The sequence below is a fragment of the Glycine soja genome, unplaced genomic scaffold, assembly GCF_004193775.1.
Source record: "Glycine soja cultivar W05 unplaced genomic scaffold, ASM419377v2 tig00105934_1_pilon, whole genome shotgun sequence".
In the NCBI taxonomy this organism is placed as follows: Eukaryota; Viridiplantae; Streptophyta; class Magnoliopsida; order Fabales; family Fabaceae; genus Glycine; species Glycine soja.
In genome coordinates this window covers 23,282-44,138 of record NW_021144589.1, presented here as the reverse complement: position 1 = coordinate 44,138, position 20,857 = coordinate 23,282, and the positions used below count along the sequence as shown (strand labels likewise).

Genomic DNA, 20,857 nt, shown 5'->3' with positions numbered 1-20,857 from the left:
ATTTCTGAAAAAATCACAAGTCATGCTTATATGCACCTTGAGGTTTTAATAAAAATTGATTTTGCAGTATAAGTACATCGTCATTACTCACTGCCATCGTTAATGTACCACTTAGAATCGTCCTTCTACTCCAACATACATATAAATGAAAAAAAACATATATAAAATACGGAATCTAATTAAATCATTTTATTCAATAAAATCGTAAATCAGTCCACGTGGGTAATGTTCACATTCGCTTCACTGTTACCAAATAAAATTTCTTAGAAATATTTATGACTTAAAACAAGACTGTTCAAGTTTATCAAATAAAGTAAAATGACATGTTTGATACGTCATGCAATTAAAATAAAAACTCTTGTTCCAATGTCACATCCTATCAAAATATTGCGTCTCGGAGTCCTCCATCACAAGGTTTCTTAAAGTAATTCACCTAGCCATTTGCTCTTACAAACACAAGGTTTAAGATCATCACATGATCCAAACATAAACAACACATGAGGAGTGAATTATCACATTTTTAAACAGGTAGAGATAAACGAAGACATACACATATATAGTAAAAATATCACAAGCTTAACTTAACATAATTCACATCATTTTACCAATCATTGTGTAACATCACTTGTCCTAAGGATTTAATCACAAAATCATATTCTATACCTTCACATTAATCACATGTTCATAACAAAACATCTCAAGTACAACACAACATCTCTCACACACAATTCATTATCCACCATCACGTAGCAAGTCACAATGATCATTACACAGACGTTATGCAACATATATACTAAGACTCAATCCTATATTGAATGTGGTATCTTGTCAGTGAAAAATAACACTAGGGCACCTAGGAGTACATAATAAAATACACCACACAATGGGAAAGCAGGTCACTCTTATTAAAAGAAATCATAAGGTGATCAATTAGGGTTATTCTGTTTAGCGTGAATGCTCTAACCATATGAGATCAACATAGATTTAAAGGAGCACTCAAACCGAGTGTATTTACCCTCAAGGCCTAGACTCTGAAGAATCCATTAGGGTCTCATTTTTCTTATTCAAGTCCAATCCCTAAAACTTTTACATGCAGCCACTGCACATGAATTATACAATACCTATGACTTCACACTTATTTTCAAACGTATTTAATACAATACGTTACAATTTAACACCTCAGGTTCCTAACTTTGAATCCTACACTTTTCTTTTAACACCTCATGCATTGCTCTATAATTTAACAACTCTGGTTCCTAACTTCAAATCCTACACTTTTCTTTTAGCGACCGTGATTGTTTTTCTGATTACATGTTTCTGTGGCTTTCAGCGAAGTGACAACACACTCTAAATCAAAATTATGTACTTCTCAACACATCTTCCTGAACAGTGAATATAACTAGAGAGATAAATTTAGTTAATCTTTTAATAAAAGCTGTAATAAAATTGGAAATAAATCAGGCGTAAGATGCAGAGCTAAAAACAAGACAGATTTCTTAACAAACTTAGTGCAATAAATCCTCAGTTAAATACACATAACATTTTTTTGTCCATTTGGATTAAGAGAAATAAGAAAAATTAGATATGTTTCTTACAATTTTTGTCATCAGACTCTTCAACATATTTTAAAATTTTACGAGATATATTTAAGAAAAAGAAAAAAGAAAAGTTAGATATGTTTCTCACTATTTATGGGCCTCTGCTCTGCATAGTATTTAGTTTGGGAAAATAATTATATTTATTTTAGATGATATCCATTTTAATAACTAAAGAATAATGTTTTTTTATAATTACTAAAAACTATTATTTGAGTGTATAATAATTTAAGAATATAATATATTTTATAATCACTACGTAAAAATAGTTTTGTAAATTGAATTAATAGAGTAGATGGAAAAAATTGCGTAACAGTGAGGAAATTTTGCAATTTTTTTACTAAATTACATAAAAGTTTTACAATAAGAAAATTTTCAGTAAAAAAAATTATAAAGTTTTTAAACTATTATGACAATCAAGTAAAAAAACTATAAACAAATAATAAATAAAATGATCTCCAAATTTAATTGGAATGAAAAAAATAGAAACAAGAATTTAAATAATCTGATAAAAAAATCTTCAATAAATCTTTAGTTAGGCGAGAAGAGACAGAATATAGGGAAAAATTTTCATATTAAAATTATTATGATAATAAACTAGAGAAAGGTTCGACAATTAAAATGATATATATATATATATATATATATATATATATATATATATATATATATATATATATATATATATATATATCTCTTAGCAATTCAAATATCAATATACTTTAACGCAAAAAGTTCATACATGTGTACATGTTTTTAATGTTTAACAATTCAGATGTTAATATGTTTTCTCATAACAATACTGCTATACGGTATGAAATTCTAAGTACGAAAAACAAGAAAGATGATGCGTAATTATTTTATATAAATTAAATTATTTAAAGAAAAATAAATAAAACTTCAATAGATAAATCTTTTGTAATAAAATCCTGCTTACCCTGATACCTATCTATATTACCCAAATCAAATAAACAAAAGCTAATAACAATTACTGCTGGTAAATGCTAAATTTTTCTTGTTTTGGTAGTGCCGCATATTGCCTCTTCAAAACTTTCAATTCTTTCGAATCTTTCTTTTGCAAATTTGAGGTTTGAGTCTAACTTTAATTTGCTTCTGAGTTGTTTAACATTTTGACAACATTTCACAAATGAAAGTTAGAACAATAATGATTTGATTCATTTTAGAATTTAAAGCTTTCTCTAGTTTATTATCATAAGACCCCACAAGAAAGCTTCCATGGTGACCCCTACAAATTTCTCTAAACCCTGCCTAAGATGGTTTTTCCAAAAGTCAACTTAGAATCTATAGAATTTAAGATAATTTTTCTAATTACAATCTTAGAATTTAAAAAAAATTAAAAAAACCTACAGTAATATTTTTTTATCAAATAAAAACTCACCATAATTGACTATAGAATTTACAAATCGTATTTGATAAAAATTGTCTCTCTTCCCAACATGATGATATTTTGTTACTCAATAAAATTAATTTTAAATTCATGATTGATTTGGTGAAAAAAATCTTATAACTTAAAAGAAAGTCACATTTTTTCCCTAATTATACCATGCAATAATATTAAAAAATTCAAATGAAATTTTAAATTAAATTATATATGAGGAATATTTTAATTTCTGACGATACGCTAATATTAATTATTTTACTTTACCAGAACTTCTTAATATCAAATATAGATAATATTTCTATAAAAACAAAAAAAATTAACATCGAATAAATATATATACATATAAGCTTAATTTATCAACTTATGTTGCATGTAAATATAAAAACAATTATCAAAATTTAAATCTTACTTTAACTATATGCACAAAAAATTGGTGAACAAAAATCATTCAAAATTATTATATATGTACTTGTCATAATTGAGAAAGAATTGTAATAAATGCATAGAAAGAAAAAAGAGCTTTCAATTTCATTTAGACATAGTTTGCAAGAAGGCGGAAAATAAATGATGCAAACTTAAGGATATTCATCATTTAGTTACTGGCTTTTCTTGTATAAAATCCAACCTTGGAAAAGAATACCATACATTACACGCATAGGAATTTAATTAATACAGTACAAAATGAACATAACAACAAAAGAAATTAACATGCTAACAAGAAAACTATGAAAATATTGGTGGCAACAGTATATAAGTATGACATACTACATATAAGACCTTCTATTTATAGTTAAGCCTTATCCCTAAACATAGATACTAACCATTTATTTAAGTTTTAAAAATTGCAAGTATTCACTATTAATTTTTTGGCAATCAACACATACATTCCACCAATCACCAAATATAAAATACAGCACGTAGAGTTACCTTCTAAATGAGCACCAAGACCCTCCAAAACAGTAAGATTAGCCCTTCAAATTAATACAATTTTAATTTTCTTATCTACCAGTAGAGCCACACTTCAAAAGTATATATATACAATAAGTATATTCTTTAAAGGAATCTTGTGGAGGAAACTTCAACTTATCCTTCATGAAGGAATATATTCTTCAGTTTTTATTATTGAAAACCTGAATTTAGTGAGTCTTATATAGTAAAGGAAAGAAAAAAAATGAAAAGAGAAAAAAAATCACATAAGTGAGGTTAATTAGGAATTAAAAAACAATAAAATGGTTTTTAAATTAACAAATCATTATTTTTAATCATAAGGAATCAGCGTAAATATAACAATTACTTGTTAGACAAGAAATAAGGAACAAGTATTCATTGAAGGGTATTTTGAGGATAAAAAAATTGTTAGAGCAGCGGGACTAGTGGGAGTGCCAAGAGGCACACCCATAAAGCACTAGTGTATTTACAAAATGGAACAGAATATTTGATTTATTACATGTTTTATTATCGTTGAATATCACACATAACAGATTTATACTTTTCTTTAATTTCCCACCATAAAACAAGATAAATGAATTCTAAAATAAGATATTTCAAAGTCCACACCTAAAAATAAAAAAATAAAAACTGAAATTAACCAATTTTGGTCACAAGTCATTAAACCCGGAGTCTGATAACCAGAGCCTGTATGAACAACAAATCATCAATCAGAGTATTTGAGAATAATTATAGTTCAATAGTGTGACAAATCCAAAAATTCAAGCAGACAAGTAACTTGGTCCAAGCATCATCCACATATCTGCAATGGCATTGACATATTTAATGGCCAAAAATAGAGCATTTTCCATGGTTTACCTCAACATGTGGCTGTCCAGCAAGAAGGTTTGCTACTGCAGTACCTACTACAGCATGACTAGCTTCATGCTGTGCAACTAGAGCCTTCTCACTTCCTTTCAAGTTGGCAGTCTTCTCTTCTATTCCCTGAAGCAAGTAACTTGGTACATTTATCCAGAATAGATAAACTAGACTCAAATTTACATAACTAAAATTTTCAATTTAACATTTGTGATCGACACTCCAAAGCTGCCTTTAAGCAAGGCCTGGTCATAATTTTCAAGACATTTCCCCCAACATAAGGTGTTGGCAGTATTTTTCCATAATGTACACATACATGCATGTAGTATTTTTATATACAGACTTCACCATGAACCATGAGGACTTAGCATGTAATGATAATGATATGAGTATGACCACTAAAATCAGGTTTTGAGTCATAACCTGTAAGCTGATCAAGGATCGAGCATAGGGACAATCAATATCATCTGGTGTCACACAAAATGTAATGGAAATTTTCCCGACCGGTGAAAATTGTAACTGATCTACCTTCTAGTAACTGCTTCTATAACTGGATCATGATTTAAAATACTAGAAAATATTATTTACATCATTTTAGCAAATGAGATTTATTTGAAAACTTCTTATATATAGGCTTGAATCCAATTCGTTCAGCATGCTTTTATGAAAGTTGCTAGTGTATAATTGCATTGAACATGTGTCACATAAATTCCAATCTTTTCAATATATTTAGTAACACTGCTCTAATAAAAAAGATAGTATATTAATTAGTCTATAATATGAGTTAAGAAAATTTTAATATATTAGAAAATTAAATAAACTTAAGAGTTAAGAATCCATCTATGTGTATAACCACCTGCAAAGTCGGTGGAGAATTTCAGCTTAATTAGTATTGAGGCATTGTGTCAAGTATCAGTTTTTGATACAACCTCTAAGAAACTCGAGGTTGCACTCGACCAGCAAGATCACATTGCATCTAAGGGATTCAGCTATAACAGAAATCTCTTAAGAGTTTAGACTATGTGTATTATAGCCAGGTATCATTTCCAAGGAACAGTTGAAACCTGATAAATTGACAACTGAATTGAACATATATATAAAGTCAATTATGTCTGAAATATATTAGCCATGGTGCTAATAATTGTCAGTTACAACAACGCATCAGTATCTGTTTCTCAATGATGATATTCCAATTTAAAGAACTAGCGATGCCGATGCAAGAAATATATATCAGAAAGTATAAAACCTGTGACCAATGATCTGTAGAATGAAATTGTAGAAGTAAGAATCAATGAAATATGAAATGACCAAGGATCTGTAGAATTATCTAACTTCTATTTCACTAAAATCCTGTAATTACGATTCAAAACTTACAAAGCAATGAAAGAGGTGAATGACCGAGAATATATCACAAAAAAGATTGCTTTGATCGAATGCAAATGTAAAATGGAAACCGACATATATATCCAAAAGTATAAAACCTGTGATTATAGGTTGAAATCGTTCAAAGCTAAAGTCATATAGTAAAAATAGCACAAATATTCAGATCTAGTGTCGCAGAGATTGATGAAGCTCGCATTTGGAGAAAGAGAGGGAGAGAAAACATGTCAAAGAAAGACAGAGAGAGAGAGCATAGGTCGGAGAGATCAGACAAAGATAGCACAGATTAAGATTGAGATGCTGATGAATGAATCCTTGAATTCACATGCAGTGGTTTCATTACTTCTTTTCTTAAATTTTCTTATAAATGAAATTTATATCTAATTTTATCTAAGAATGTAATATGATGCCCAACACAGATATATCAGCTTACTAATTTGATAATGGTAGTGATAACAAAAGAGAAGCAGGCAACAGTAACAATTTGTATAAATGTTAACAAATGACATTTTATTAGAATCCACAATATTTCTTTACATGCTAACAAATTGGTTACCAGATGCTACATTTCTAGTAGTAATTCACAACCCAATAGAAGAATATATGTTAATACATGATATAGATTAGATCTCACATAATTAAGTGAAAGTATTAAACATCTGACAAAGCGTTCGAGATTATCATTATATAATTGAAAAGACAGAAATTAGATGATGCCAATTAAATAGGGTAATCAAGAACTTACATCTGTAGAATTTCAATAAGGTATGACCAAACTTTTGGTAAAAATCTTGAGGTTGCGCCACAACAACGTTCTGAAACTATCTGAGGGAATGACAGAAACTTGAGACTTACCATCCCCCTGGTTATACAGAATTGTTTGGTATTCATCATCAACATTTCTAGTGAATTTCAGTATGAAGAAGTCTCCGTTGTTAGACATGCACAATGGTAAAATCATAGATTTTTCTTCATAAGGATGAATATTAAGATGTAAATAACTAAAATTTATTAATTGAATCCAAGACTTGTCATCTCCAAACTTCCTCATCTGCCACAAGCCAAGATGGGTGTTGCTATCTTGCCAAACGCACAGCGAGTCTCTAAAAACTCCAATATTTGTATCAAAAAAGCAAAAATCATCGGGAAGAAACAGTGATATGCAAGTCTCATTCTCTAGGTCAACAGAAATAATTACGATTTCAGAATGAATGATTTCTTTTCCCATAATAACAACCCAATTAAGGGTTCTACTCAGATACACTCCACCAACTTTAGGTAATGTCCAAAGAACAGGAAAACCTTTAAGGTTTCTCCAACTACTGTCACCCGCGCCATAAACTTTCATCTCTGTCTTTTCAGATACGTCAAGTGAGAGCATAGTCAACGCAATTGCTACAACCTTGTATTTGTCACTTGACGGATCATAGCCAAACCCAAACATTGTTCTACGACCAATGCCCGGGGAAAAAGACAGCGTTTGCGATTCTCTGGATATCACCCTTGTCGCCTTGTTCCAGAAACAAACACAGTATCCTTCTGGTATTTCGCTAACCTCACAATGCAACCCATTACATGAACCGACCAGATGGTAACCTGGCATGTTTGCGAAATTGAACAAGAACGTTTCAATTTGTAGGGAATGGAATATCGAACTTACATCACACGATTCCATGTGGATTTCAGGGACGGATCCGAGGCAATTTGATGAAATAGGGTTCTGAAATGAAGGAGTTCCATTCCTTGCACACACACTTGAATTGGATCAAAGGTTTCACGGGAAGACGAGACAAGATTTCCTTGATGATTTCGTTACAGAGGAGTGACGATCATGGTTTCTTCTCTGGTCACATATTTCTATGACTTTCAGCGAAGCGCTGAAACACTCTGAATCCAAATTCTGTACCTATCAAGACATGCACCTTCGTGAACAGTGCATATATATATATGTCCCAATGTTTCTAGGGTTTAACCCTTCGATAAATGAATATATTTTATTTCAGAGATAAATTTATTTAATCTTTTAATAATTGCTCTAATAAAATTGGAAATAAATTAGGCGAAAGATGCAGGAGCTAAAAACAATTTCTTAACAAATTTAGTGCAATAAATCCTGATTTAGATACACATAACATTTTTTGTCCATTTGGGTTAAGAAAGAGAAGAAAGATTAGATATGTTTCTCATAGTTTTTATCATCAGATTCTTCAACATATTTTAAAATTTTATGACATATATTTAAGAAAAAGAAAAAAGAAAAATTAGATATGTTTCTCCGAATCATAGTCCATTTTAATAACTACAAATAATTTTTTATAATTACTAAAAACCATTATTGGAGTATATAATAATTTATGAATATACTATATTACATAAATGTAAAATATATAACAATGATCAATGAATGAATAATTAAGTAAAAGTTTTACAATAATTATTTTAAAATTATTTTAACTCGTCGGGTTCCCAAATGGAACTATGCAATACACACATTTACTCAATTGTTTTCAAAATTATTTTAACTCGTCGGTTTCCCACAGTGGACCCCATCACAATACTCGTCGCCCTTAAAGGGTCTTACAATTGTGTGATTGCACAGTTCATAGTTCACAACTCAATACATACATTTAATCTCAATACACATGTATTTCATCATCCGTCACATGTTCCATTTATCACATACGCACAGTTTGAATCATCATTTCATAACCTAAACATAACAATTTATACAAAAGATTTTATCACAACATGGGGTGTAAAACCTCTGAAATAGTTTCTCACAATTGTATCAAAATCAATTAATTAAAATCATGGGTTAAACACAAAGACATCAAGAGCACTCAAGTTTATCAATCAATTCTCATCAGGACATCAATTGGTACATAGAACACAATAATATTGTTTTTATAATCATAAAGGAAAAGTTATAATTCAATAAACATCCCAAAATAAATCCAAATTTAGTTCTCTAAGGATCCCTACACATGTTCATTCTAACCCCCAATTGCGACAAACTCATCCCTTACCTCTAAGCGGACTCACGTGTCTTCCGACAGTGACAGCGGCATCTCTAGCGGTTTCCTAAAATTCCTTCGGTTTTTTCTCCAACTGTTCTGATAGAGTTCCCAAACGTTAGAGAGACGGAGAAGTGATTGAAGTCTCCACTTGTACTGTCTTCATGTGATTCCTTTTTCTCCCTCCACGAATATTATTTCGCAAATCCCAACGGTGAAAGTGTGAACAATTGAATTGTGAACAACATATCCAAATTGAATGAAAATCCAACGGTTATCGAAACCGGGATTATAGTTTTACTGAGACCGTTAGGGGTTTTTGCGGGAAAAGAGAAAGGTACGGTGCGAAGGGTATTTCTCTTAACTCCGACATGTTTTTGCAATTCCCAATGGTGAGAATGCTCAGAATTTGGTTTCGAACGTGGTAATCAAATTTCACGATGATCCAACGGTGAATAAGTCCCAGATCGTCGTTTTTCTGAGACAGGTTTGGTGGGCTGCGAGAAAAGAAAGGGTTTTAAGAGGAGAATGAGAAAAACGAAAAAATGAGGAAAAGAAAAGGCACCGTCAGTGTGAAAACTGACCTAACACTATTTATAGCCAAGTCTACTCTATTTATTTATTTATTATTTTATAAAAAAATAAACTTTATTTTATTCTCTATCAAACAAATAAATAAAATACCCTTTTTATTTTCTCTTAAATCACTATTTTAATTTATAATTATATCTTATTTATTTTATTTATAAAATCTCATCATTTTTTTAAAAATCTATTTATTTATAAATAAAAATCCTTTTTAATCTAGTTTATGAAAATTGGGATGTTACACCTCACTCCCAGGACTTTCAGCCTGGAGTGTGCCAAATGCAGGTGACCCAACGATGGATCTAGAATAGACTCTAGTACCATTTTAGAAAGTGGGTTATAGGCCTAACTCAATCATACAAAATCGGTTTATAAGGTGAAGCTTGTCCCACACTTATATATTTTAGTTTGATTTTATCTTTAGTTGATGTTGGACTAAATCACCACCTAAAGAGGCCACAAGTAAGGTAGGCTAAGGGGTATCCACAATTAGGAGAGCTTTTCCAACAAAAATGAAATGCAACAAAATTAGTACTGTTTACAAACATAAATGTTAGAGAAATATTTTGTTAAAAATAATTTTCTATATTTTCTTATCTTTATATTTTAAAATAATATACACTTAATAAAAATATTAATTAATGCAAGATCAGTTAAAATATTTATGAGTAATTATTAAATAAGAATATTTCTGTCAGTTCAATGAAAATACTTTCTTAATTTTGTAAAGTAATTAATATTTGCAATAATTATATATGGTCAGAAGTCAAAACAATTAATATTTGATTAAATATTAACCATGTTGTTTTGATTCCGTTTCAATAGAGCTTTTTGGGAGTACCCAAAAAAAGCTCCTTAGTTGTGTATTGTAGCTTTGGTGGGAAAATTTTAACCACATAATGACATGTGGCAGGGGGAGAGAGAGAGAGAGGAGGGGAAAACTTCTAATATATAGTAATAGATAGATAATAGATATCATTGCTAGCATCTTTTTCTGCCCTGGCCCGACCTCTCTGGCCAATGACCAATCAGAGTTTTCTGTTCTTGCATTAGAGCTCACTCTGTAAGCATTTCAGAGCTCACAAATGTCTGCTTTTTTTTTTTCTCCTTTTTGGGGTTTTTTTCTTCCTTAATATTCAACCGTTCACATTTTCGTAATTTTTGTCTAATGTGTTTTCTGTTTTTTTACCCTGATAATTTGACCATCATCTTTCATATTTTGACTTCATTCTATATTCTTATTACTCCTTGATTGATGGTGATTCTGAGTGTAAACTGTGACTTATTTATCATGAATTTATTTAATTTTGGGTATATTATTTTTGAGTATTTGTATTTTGTATGTGCAGTATAAATTATTTAGTTTGTATTATAATATGACCAGTCCCTTTGTTGTACCACTATCCGAGATTAATAACTATGATGCTGGGTATTTATGTAAATAGCCATGGTATTTTTTAGATGTAAATATTTCTTTTGATATTGCAATGGTAAAACTAAAGTAATGTTGATACTGAATTAGAGCTGTATCATAGGGGTATAAATCTGTTACAAGGCTGCAATCCAAGAAAATAAATACATAAAAAAAACAGAACTAGAGAGCCCCTTTTCTTAAAAAAAAGCACACACTTAACATTTTTTGTCGATTTGGGTTAAGAAAACGAAGAAAAATCAGATAAGTTTCTCACAATTTTGTCATCAGATTCTTCTAATAAATAATGACATGTTGATTTTTTTAATTAAAAATTTGAAACATATATCTAATAAAAATCATTGCTTATATTAAAAAGAACATCCATTCATGTGAAGCTAATCTTTGTACTATAATAAAAACTGTGAAAGATTTGATCATGTGCTTCATATCAATTTGATAATGAAAAATGGAATTAATTTGAAGCTGTCTAAAAAAGTTAAAGCCAAGTCTGCTCTAGTGAACCTGGTGAGTCCAAATAATCATTTCTCTAGCAACAAATGCTACAACTGTTTACAATGATCTTTTTCTTCAAATTACCCTCTAGAATCTCGTCCACAAGGCTCAAAATATTTTTTATTTATTTTGATCCGCCAAAGGAGCTTGTATAAGGAATAACAACATAAATACAAGGTCGTGCACCAACAAGGAATAATGGACTCACACGGTTTCTGTGTATCTATACCAGCAGCACAAATACAGTTTAACCATGAAACCCAACCATCATCTGCTGTTGACCCTTCGTGCGTATATTTCTAAGTGTAAAGCAAATAAGCAAGCTATACAAAAAAGCCAACCCTTACCAACTCCTTCAACATTCACGTAAGTCCTGTATCATCATATCAATCGATCTCCTTTCCTTCACAAAGAGATCGAAACAATCATAACGTTAAACAATTCAAACAAGCCCTGGGATTCATCTCCCATTCACAATAAGAGAATTTTCTTCCTTTCCCTTTCGCATTAATCCATGCCCAAGCTCTATGTTTTGCCAGATCCCATGCGGCCACACAACACAGCTTCCCAATTCCCATTGGCCCCTCTAAAAATAACATTGTTTGTTTGGGAGGGTACCTGCAGCCCCATCCAATAGTAACATTTTCTCCCAACTGAATCAGACAAGTCACAGAGAAAAAGCATATGCGACACCAATTATTTACCCAATATCCCATTTCAGCCACCAGGGCATTCGGATTACAAGAATTGTTGAATAACCTGCTATACTTGTCAGCCAAAGCCCAAAAACTGTATCACCATTCCGGTTGTCCAGCCAGAATTTAGCATCCCTACAACTCCCTAGCCTCCAATATTCTACGTTTGAAAGTTGGATCCTCGCCACCTCATACTTTTGCCAAATCTCTCCACCAAAGGGAGGCTTTCTTCACAACATCTGAATTTCCCAATCCCCTTCAGCCCCCATACTTTGATTTAAAAACATTGCACCAAAGAATCCCGTCATGGTTTTAAATTGAGGTTGTGGTCTGCCAGAAAACCTTTACATTGCGAAAAAAATGCGATTGATATGGCCGCAAGTACGGCTGTTCTCCGCTATTTAAAACCATGACTACCATCATCCTTAATTATTTTCCTCATTTTCATTTCGCAAGCAATTCCATGAACATTGCAACATCCTTTACTCCTAGTCCTCCCTTCTCTTACTCAAGAATTTTTTTTTTCCATTTGATCCAAGAGATATGCTTTCCCTCCTCCACACCTTTACACCTTTACACAGAAACAAAGCTCAAAAGTTGATAGGTTAAAACCGCCCAGTAGCTTTCAACTAAGAGAAGTAACTCCAAGGACATGAATACGAGTGATTAACAACTATTTTGAAATGTACGTATAAATTGGATTAAAAGTAAACAGCCGTGAAAAGAGAGAACAAATTTTTAAATGTCATTAATTAGCACATATATTTAAATATGAGATGCAATTTTACTAAAATAGAGACTAAAAAAAGGAAGGAAAGTTGATTTTACAAAAATGTCCGCACATCTACTTTATATATATATATATATATATATATATATATATATATATATATATATATCTTCACGTGAAGCCAATATTTGTACTGATAAAGACTTGATCATGTACCGGATATTAATTTCATTGTCAATAATGGCTTGAAGACTTTGTAAAATGTTAAAGCCAACTCTGCCCGAGTGAACCCAGTGAATCAAAGATAATCAAGTTCTCTAGCAACAAATGGTTCAACTGTTTACAATGAACTTTTTTATTCAAGTTACATTCTGAGACTCTGAACTGATCCTCAAAGATCAAAAGTTGATTCTCTAAAAATGCCTAGAAGCTTTCAACTAAAAGAAGTATCTCCAAGGATGTGGATACAAGTTATTAACATCTATTTCGAAAGTGCAAATTAGGTTATGAGAGCCTTCTTTTAGGGTTCTCAAAGCGTATTAGAGGCTTCTTTTCAATGGCTACTAGATGTTGTCAAGTCTTTACAGAACTGAGTGAATGAACTGACAATATTAGAAAATTACAGGACACAAGAAATACCTCCATTATTATCAGTTAATGGTACAAGAGTCTTCAAGTGCACATGCAGTGCATACAATAATCAAAATCAAGACAAGCACAAAACATGCAAAAAGTGCACAAACATATACAATGAAAAAAAAACATTAAAAAACCTAAAAAGCGATTCAAGCAAGCAATTGATTGGTAGTGGCGGATGAACCTGATTTCAGAATTGATTGGTATCAACAAAGCAAAAATCGTCGGGAAGAAACAATGATCTGCAAGTCTCCTTCTCCAGGTCAACAGAAATAATTACGATTTCAGAATGAATGGTTTCTTTTCCCTTAATAACAACCCAATTAAGGGTTCCACTCAGATACACTCCACCAACTTTAGGTAAAGTCCAAAGAACAGGAAAACCTTTAAGGTTTCTCCAACTACTGTCACCCGCACTATAAACTTTCATCTCAGTCTTTTGAGATACGTCAAGTGAAAGCATAGTCAATGCAATTGCTACAACCTTGTATTTGTCACTTGACGGATCATAGCCAAACCCAAACATTGTTCTACGACCAATGCCCGGGGAAAAAGACAGCGTTGGCGATTCTCTGGATATCACCCTTGTCGCCTTGTTCCAGAAACAAACACGGTATCCTTCTGGTATTTCGCTAACCCCACAGTGCAACCCATTACATGAACCGACCAGATGGTAACCTGGCATGTTTGCGAAATTGAACAAGAACGTTTCAATTTGTAGGGAATGGAATAACGAACTTACATCACACGATTCCATGTGCATTTCAGGGATGGATCCGAGGCAGACAGTTTTCATCAGTTGAAGGTGTTCCAAATCGTCCTTCGCAGCAGATTTGCTAAGGTGCAATTTGATGAAATAGGGATCTGACATCAGGGAGTTCCATCCCTTGCACACACATTTGAATTGGATCAAAGGTTTCACGGGAAGACAAGACAAGATTTCCTCGATGAGTTCGTCACAGAGGAGTGGCGACCATGGTTTCTTCTCTGATAGCATGTTTCTGTGATTTCTTCTCTGATCGCATGTTTCTGTGGTTTCTTCTAATTACAATCTTAGAATTTAAAAAAAAAATAAAAAATCCTACAGTAATATCTTTTTATCAAATAAAAACTCACCATAATTGACTATAGAATTTACAAATCATATTTGATAAAAATCGTCTCTCTTCCCAACATGATGATATTTTGTTACTCAATAAAATTAAATTTAAATTCATGATTGATTTGGTGAAAAAAATCTTAAAACTTAAAAGAAATTCACATTTTTTCCCTAATTAGACCATGCAATAATATTAAAAAATTCAAATGAAATTTTAAATTAAATTATATATGAGGATTATTTTAATTTCTGATGATAAGCTAATCTTAATTATTTTACTTTACCAGAACTTCTTAATATCAAATATAGATAATATTTCTATAAAAACAAAAAAAATTAACATCGAATAAATATATATACATATAAGCTTAATTTATCAACTTACGTTGCATGTAAATGTAAAAACAATTATCAAAATTTAAATATTACTTTAACTATATGCACAAAAAATTGGTGAACAAAAATCATTCAAAATTATTATTTATGTACTTGTCATAATTGATAAAGAATTGTAATAAATGCATAGAAAGAAAAAAGAGCTTTTAATTTCATTTAGACATAGTTTGCAAGAAGGCGGAAAATAAATGATGCAAACTTAAGGATATTCATCATTTAGTTACTGGCTTTTCTTGTATAAAATCCAACCTTGGAAAAGAATACCATACATTACACGCATAGGAATTTAATTAATACAGTACAAAATGAACATAACAACAAAAGAAATTGACATGCTAACAACAAAACTATAAAAATATTGGTGGCAACAGTATATAAGTATGACATACTACATATAAGACCTTCTATTTTATAGTTAAGCCTTATCCCTAAACATAGATACTAACAATTTATTTAAGTTTTAAAAATTGCAAGTATTCACTATTAATTTTTTGGCAATCAACACAAACATTCCACCAATCATCAAATATAAAATACAGCATGTACAGTTACCTTCTAAATGAGCACCAAGACCCTCCAAAACAGTAAGATTAGCCCTTCAAATTAATACAATTTTAATTTTCTTATCTACCAGTAGAATCACACTTCAAAAGTATATATATACAATAAGTATATTCTTTAAAGAAATCTTGTGGAGGAAACTTCAACTTATCCTTCATGAAGGAATATATTCTTCAGTTTTTATTATTGAAAACCTGAATTTAGTGTGTCTTATATAGTAAAGGAAAGAAAACAAAAATGAAAAGAGAAAAAAAATCACATAAGTGAGGTTAATTAGGAATTAAAAAACAATAAAATGGTTTTTAAATTAACAAATCGTCATTTTTAATCATAAGGAATCAACGTAAATATAACAATTACTTGTTACACAAGAAATAAGGAGCAAGTATTCATTGTAGGGTATTTTGAGGATAAAAAAAATTGTTAGAGCAGTGGGACTAGTGGGAGTGCCAAGAGGCACACCCATAAAGCACTAGTGTATTTACAAAATGGAACAGAATATTTGATTTATCACTTGTTTTATTATTGTTGAATATCACACATATCAGATTTATACTTTTCTTTAATTTCCCGCCATAAAACAAGATAAATGAATTCTAAAATAAGATATTCCAAAGTCCACACCTAAAAATAAAAAAAATAAAAACTGAAATTAACCAATTTTGGTCACAAGTCATTAAACCAGGAGTTTGATAACCAGAGCCAGTATGAACTACAAATCATCAATCAGAGTATTTGATAATAATTATAGTTCAATAGTGTGACAAATGGCCAAAAATAGAGCATTTTCCATGGTTTACCTCAACATGTGGCTGTCCAGCAAGAAGGTTTGCTACTGCAGTACCTACTACAGCATGACTAGCTTCATGTCGTGCAACTAGAGCCTTCTCACTTCCTTTCAACTTGGCAGTCTTCTCTTCTACTCCCTGAAGCAAGTAACTTGGTACATTTATCCAGAATAGATAAACTAGACTCAAATTTACATAACTAAAATTTTCAATTTAACATTTGTGATCGACACTCCAAAGCTACACCTACCTTTAAGCAAGACCTGGTCATAATTTTCAAGACATTTCCCCCAAGATAAGGTGTTGGCAGTATTTTTCCATAATGCACACATACATGCATGTAGTATTTTTATATACAGACTTCATCATGAACCATGAGGACTTAGCATGTAATGATAATGATATGACTATGACCACTAAAATCAGGTTTTGAGTCATAACCTGTAAGCTGATCAAGGATCGAGCATAGGGACAATCAATATCATCTGGAGTCACACAAAAAGTAATGGAAATTTGCCTGACCGGTGAAAATTGTAACTGATCTACCTTCTAGTAACTGCTTCTATAACTGGATCATGATTTAAAATACTAGAAATTATTATTTACATCATTTTAGCAAATGAGATTTATTAGAAAACTCTTATATATAGGCTTGAATCCAATTCGTTCAGCATGCTTTTATGAAAGTTGCTAGTGTATAATTGCGTTGTACTGGTGTCACATAAATTCCAATCTTTTCAATATATTTAGTAGCACTGCTCTAATAAAAAAGATAGTATACTAATTAGTCTATAATATGAGTTAAGAAAAATTTAATATATTAGAAAATTAAATAAACTTAAGAGTTAAGAATACATCTATGTGTATAACCACCTGCAAAGTCGGTGGAGAATTTCAGCTTAATTGGTATTGAGGCATTGTGTCAAGTATCAGTTTTTGATACAACCTCTAAGAAACTCGAGGTTGCACTCGACCAGCAAGATCACATTGCATCTAAGGGATTCAGCTATAACAGAAATCTCTTAAGAGTTTAGACTATGTGTATTATAGCCAGGTATCGTTTCCAAGGAACAGTTGCAACCTGATAAATTGACAACTGAATTGAACATATATATAAAGTCAATTATGTCTGAAATATATTAGCCATGGTGCTAATAATTGTCACAGTTACAACAACGCATCAGTATCTGTTTCTCAATGATGATATTCCAATTTAAAGAACTAGCGACATAAATACTACAGTATAATGTACCATTCTTTCTGTCTCCGTACCTGCAAAAAAAAAACTTTGTTAGTTGAAAGTCTTAGAAAGTTGGTTAAGCAAAGTTTAACAGATGTAGCATGCCGATGCAAGAAATATATATCAGAAAGTATAAAACCTGTGACCAATGATCTGTAGAATGAAATTGTAGAAGTAAGAATCAATGAAATATGAAATGACCAAGGATCTGTAGAATGATCTAACTTCTATTTCACTAAAATCCTGTAATTACGATTCAAAACTTACAAAGCAATGAAAGAGGTGAATGACCGAGAATAAATCACAAAAAATATTGCTTTGATCGAATGCCTATGCAAAATGGAAACCGACATATATATCAAAAAGTATAAAACCTGTGATTATAGGTTGAAATCGTTCAAAGCTAAAGTCATACAGTAAAAATAGCACAAATATTCAGATCTAGTGTCGCAGAGATTGATGAAGCTCGCATTTGGAGAAAGAGAGGGAGAGAAAACATGTCAAAGAAAGACAGAGAGAGAGAGCATAGGTCGGAGAGATCAGACAAAGATAGCACAGATTAAGACTGAGATGCTGATGAATGAATCCTTGAATTCACATGCAGTGGTTTCATTACTTCTTTTCTTAGATTTAATTATAAATGAAATTAATATCTAATTTTATCTAGGAATGTAATATGATGCCCAACACAGATATATCAGCTTACTAATTTGATAATGGTAGTGATAACAAAAGACAAGCAGGCAACAGTAACAATTTGTAGTATAAATGTTAACAAATGACATTTTATTAGAATCCACAATATTTCTATACATGCTAATAAAATAAATTGGTTACCAGATGCTACATTTCTAGAAGTAATTCACAACCCAAGAGAAGAATATATCTTAATACATGATATCTCACATAATTAAGTGACAAAGAATTAAACATCTGACAAAGCGTTCGAGATTATCATTATATAATTGAAAAGACAGAAATTAGATGATGCCAATTAAATAGGGTAATCAAGAACTCACATCTGTAGAATTTCAATAAGGTATGACCAAACTTTTGGTAAAAATCTTGAGGTTGCGCCACAACAAAGTTCTGAAACTACCTGAGGGAACGACAGAAACTTGAGACTTACCATCCCCCTGGTTATACAGAATTGTTTGGTATTCATCATCAGCATTTCTAGTGAATTTCAGCATGAAGAAGTCTCCATTGTTAGACATGTACAATGGTAAAATCATCGATTTTTCTTCATTAGGACGAATATTAAGATGTAAATAACTAAAATTTATTAATTGAATCCAAGACTTGTCATCTCCAAACTTCCTCATCTGCCACAAGCCAAGATGGGTGTTGCTATCTTGCCAAACGCTCAGCGAGTCTCTAAAAACTCCAATATTTGTATCAAAAAAGCAAAAATGGTCGGGAAGAAACAGTGATCTGCAAGTCTCCTTCTCCAGGTCAACAGAAATAATTACGATTTCAGAATGAATGGTTTCTTTTCCCTTAATAACAACCCAATTAAGGGTTCCACTCAGATACACTCCACCAACTTTAGGTAATGTCCAAAGAACAGGAAAACCTTTAAGGTTTCTCCAACTACTGTCACCCGCGCCATAAACTTTCATCTCAGTCTTTTGAGATACGTCAAGTGAAAGCATAGTCAATGCAATTGCTACAACCTTGTATTTGTCACTTGACGGATCATAGCCAAACCCAAACATTGTTCTACGACCAATGCCCGGGGAAAAAGACAGCGTTGGCAATTCTCTGGATATCACCCTTGTCTCCTTGCTCCATAAACAAACACGGTATCCTTCTGGTATTTCGCTAACCCCATAGTGCAACCCATTACATGAACCGACCAGATGGTAATCTGGCATATTTGCGAAATTGAACAAGAACGTTTCAATTTGTAGGGAATGGAATAATGAACTTACATCACACGATTCCATGTGGATTTCAGGGATGGATCCGAGGCAGACATTTTTCATCAGTTGAAGGTGTTCCAAATCGTCCTTCGCAGCAGATTTGTTAAGGTGCAATTTGATGAAATAGGGATCTGACATCAGGGAGTTCCATCCCTTGTACACACACTTGAATTGGATCAAAGGTTTCACGGGAAGACGAGACAAGATTTCCTTGATGAGTTCGTCACAGAGGAGTGGCGAACATGATTTCTTCTCTGATCGCATGTTTTTATGGTTTTCAGTGAACAGTCCACATATATATGTCCCAATGTTGCTAGGGTTTAACATTTTTTTGTCCATTTGGATTAATAAAAATAAGAAAAATTAGATATGTTTATTACAATTTTTGTCATCAGACTCTTCAACATATTTTAAAATTTTACGAGATATATTTAAGAAAAAGGAAAAAAAAGTTAGATATGTTTCTCAATATTTATAGGTCTGTGCTCTGCACAGTATTTAGTTTGGGAAAATAATTATATTTATTTTATATTATATCCATTTTAATAACTAAAGAATAATTTTTTTTTATAGTTACTAAAAACTATTATTTGAGTATATAATAATTTAAGAATATAATATATTTTATAATTACTACGTAAAAATAGTTTTGTAAATTTAATTAATAGAGTAGATGGAAAAAATTGCGTAACAGTGAGGAAATTTTGCAATTTTTTTACTAAATTACATAAAAGTTTTACAATAAGAAATTTTTCAGTAAAAAAACATATTATAAAGTTTTTAATATATTATGACAATGAAGTAAAAAAACTATAAACAAATAATAAATAAAATGCTCCCCAAATTTAATTGGAATGAAAAAAATAGAAACAAGAATTTAAATTTGCTGATAAAACAATCTTCAATAAATCTTTAGTTAGGCGAGAAGAGATAGAATATTATTATGATAATAAACTAGAGAAAGATTCGATAATTAAAATGAAATATATATATATATATATATATATATATATATATATATATATATATATATATATATATATATATATATATATATATCTTAGCAATTCAAATA

General features: G+C 31.2%; 3 protein-coding genes across 3 annotated transcripts; all 3 read right to left on the bottom strand.

The window, feature by feature from the left end:
- Positions 1–4,605: 4,605 nt before the first annotated feature.
- LOC114404716 (F-box/kelch-repeat protein At3g23880-like) lies at positions 4,606–7,786 on the bottom strand. Its single transcript, XM_028367559.1, has 4 exons — positions 7,039–7,786; positions 6,929–6,930; positions 4,804–4,929; positions 4,606–4,632 (listed from the first exon to the last, which is right to left on the bottom strand). Exons 1-4 carry the CDS (start codon positions 7,784–7,786, stop codon positions 4,606–4,608), a joined length of 903 nt encoding a protein of 300 aa, XP_028223360.1.
- A 6,177-nt stretch (positions 7,787–13,963) lies between these two features.
- Positions 13,964–14,770, bottom strand: LOC114404715 (F-box/kelch-repeat protein At3g23880-like). The gene has a single exon (XM_028367558.1). The coding sequence runs from the start codon at positions 14,768–14,770 to the stop codon at positions 13,964–13,966; it is 807 nt and encodes a 268-aa protein (XP_028223359.1).
- A 1,735-nt stretch (positions 14,771–16,505) lies between these two features.
- LOC114404714 (F-box/kelch-repeat protein At3g23880-like) lies at positions 16,506–20,046 on the bottom strand. Its single transcript, XM_028367557.1, has 4 exons — positions 18,987–20,046; positions 17,870–17,889; positions 16,630–16,755; positions 16,506–16,541 (listed from the first exon to the last, which is right to left on the bottom strand). The coding sequence occupies exons 1-4, from the start codon at positions 20,044–20,046 to the stop codon at positions 16,506–16,508; spliced, it is 1,242 nt and encodes a 413-aa protein (XP_028223358.1).
- Positions 20,047–20,857: the final 811 nt, after the last annotated feature.

Coding starts and splice junctions, on each gene's coding strand:
- LOC114404716 (XM_028367559.1), bottom strand. CDS start 7,786: ATGCCAGGTTACCATCTGGTCGGTTCATGTAATGGGTTGCATTGTGAG. Junction 4,633..4,803: donor CTGGACAGCCACATGTTGAG/GTAAACCATGGA, acceptor TTGTTCATACAG/GCTCTGGTTATCAGACTCCG.
- LOC114404715 (XM_028367558.1), bottom strand. CDS start 14,770: ATGCTATCAGAGAAGAAACCATGGTCGCCACTCCTCTGTGACGAACTC.
- LOC114404714 (XM_028367557.1), bottom strand. CDS start 20,046: ATGCGATCAGAGAAGAAATCATGTTCGCCACTCCTCTGTGACGAACTC. Junction 17,890..18,986: donor TCTGTATAACCAGGGGGATG/GTAAGTCTCAAG, acceptor TTTTTTTTGCAG/GTACGGAGACAGAAAGAATG. Junction 16,542..16,629: donor CTGGACAGCCACATGTTGAG/GTAAACCATGGA, acceptor GATGATTTGTAG/TTCATACTGGCTCTGGTTAT.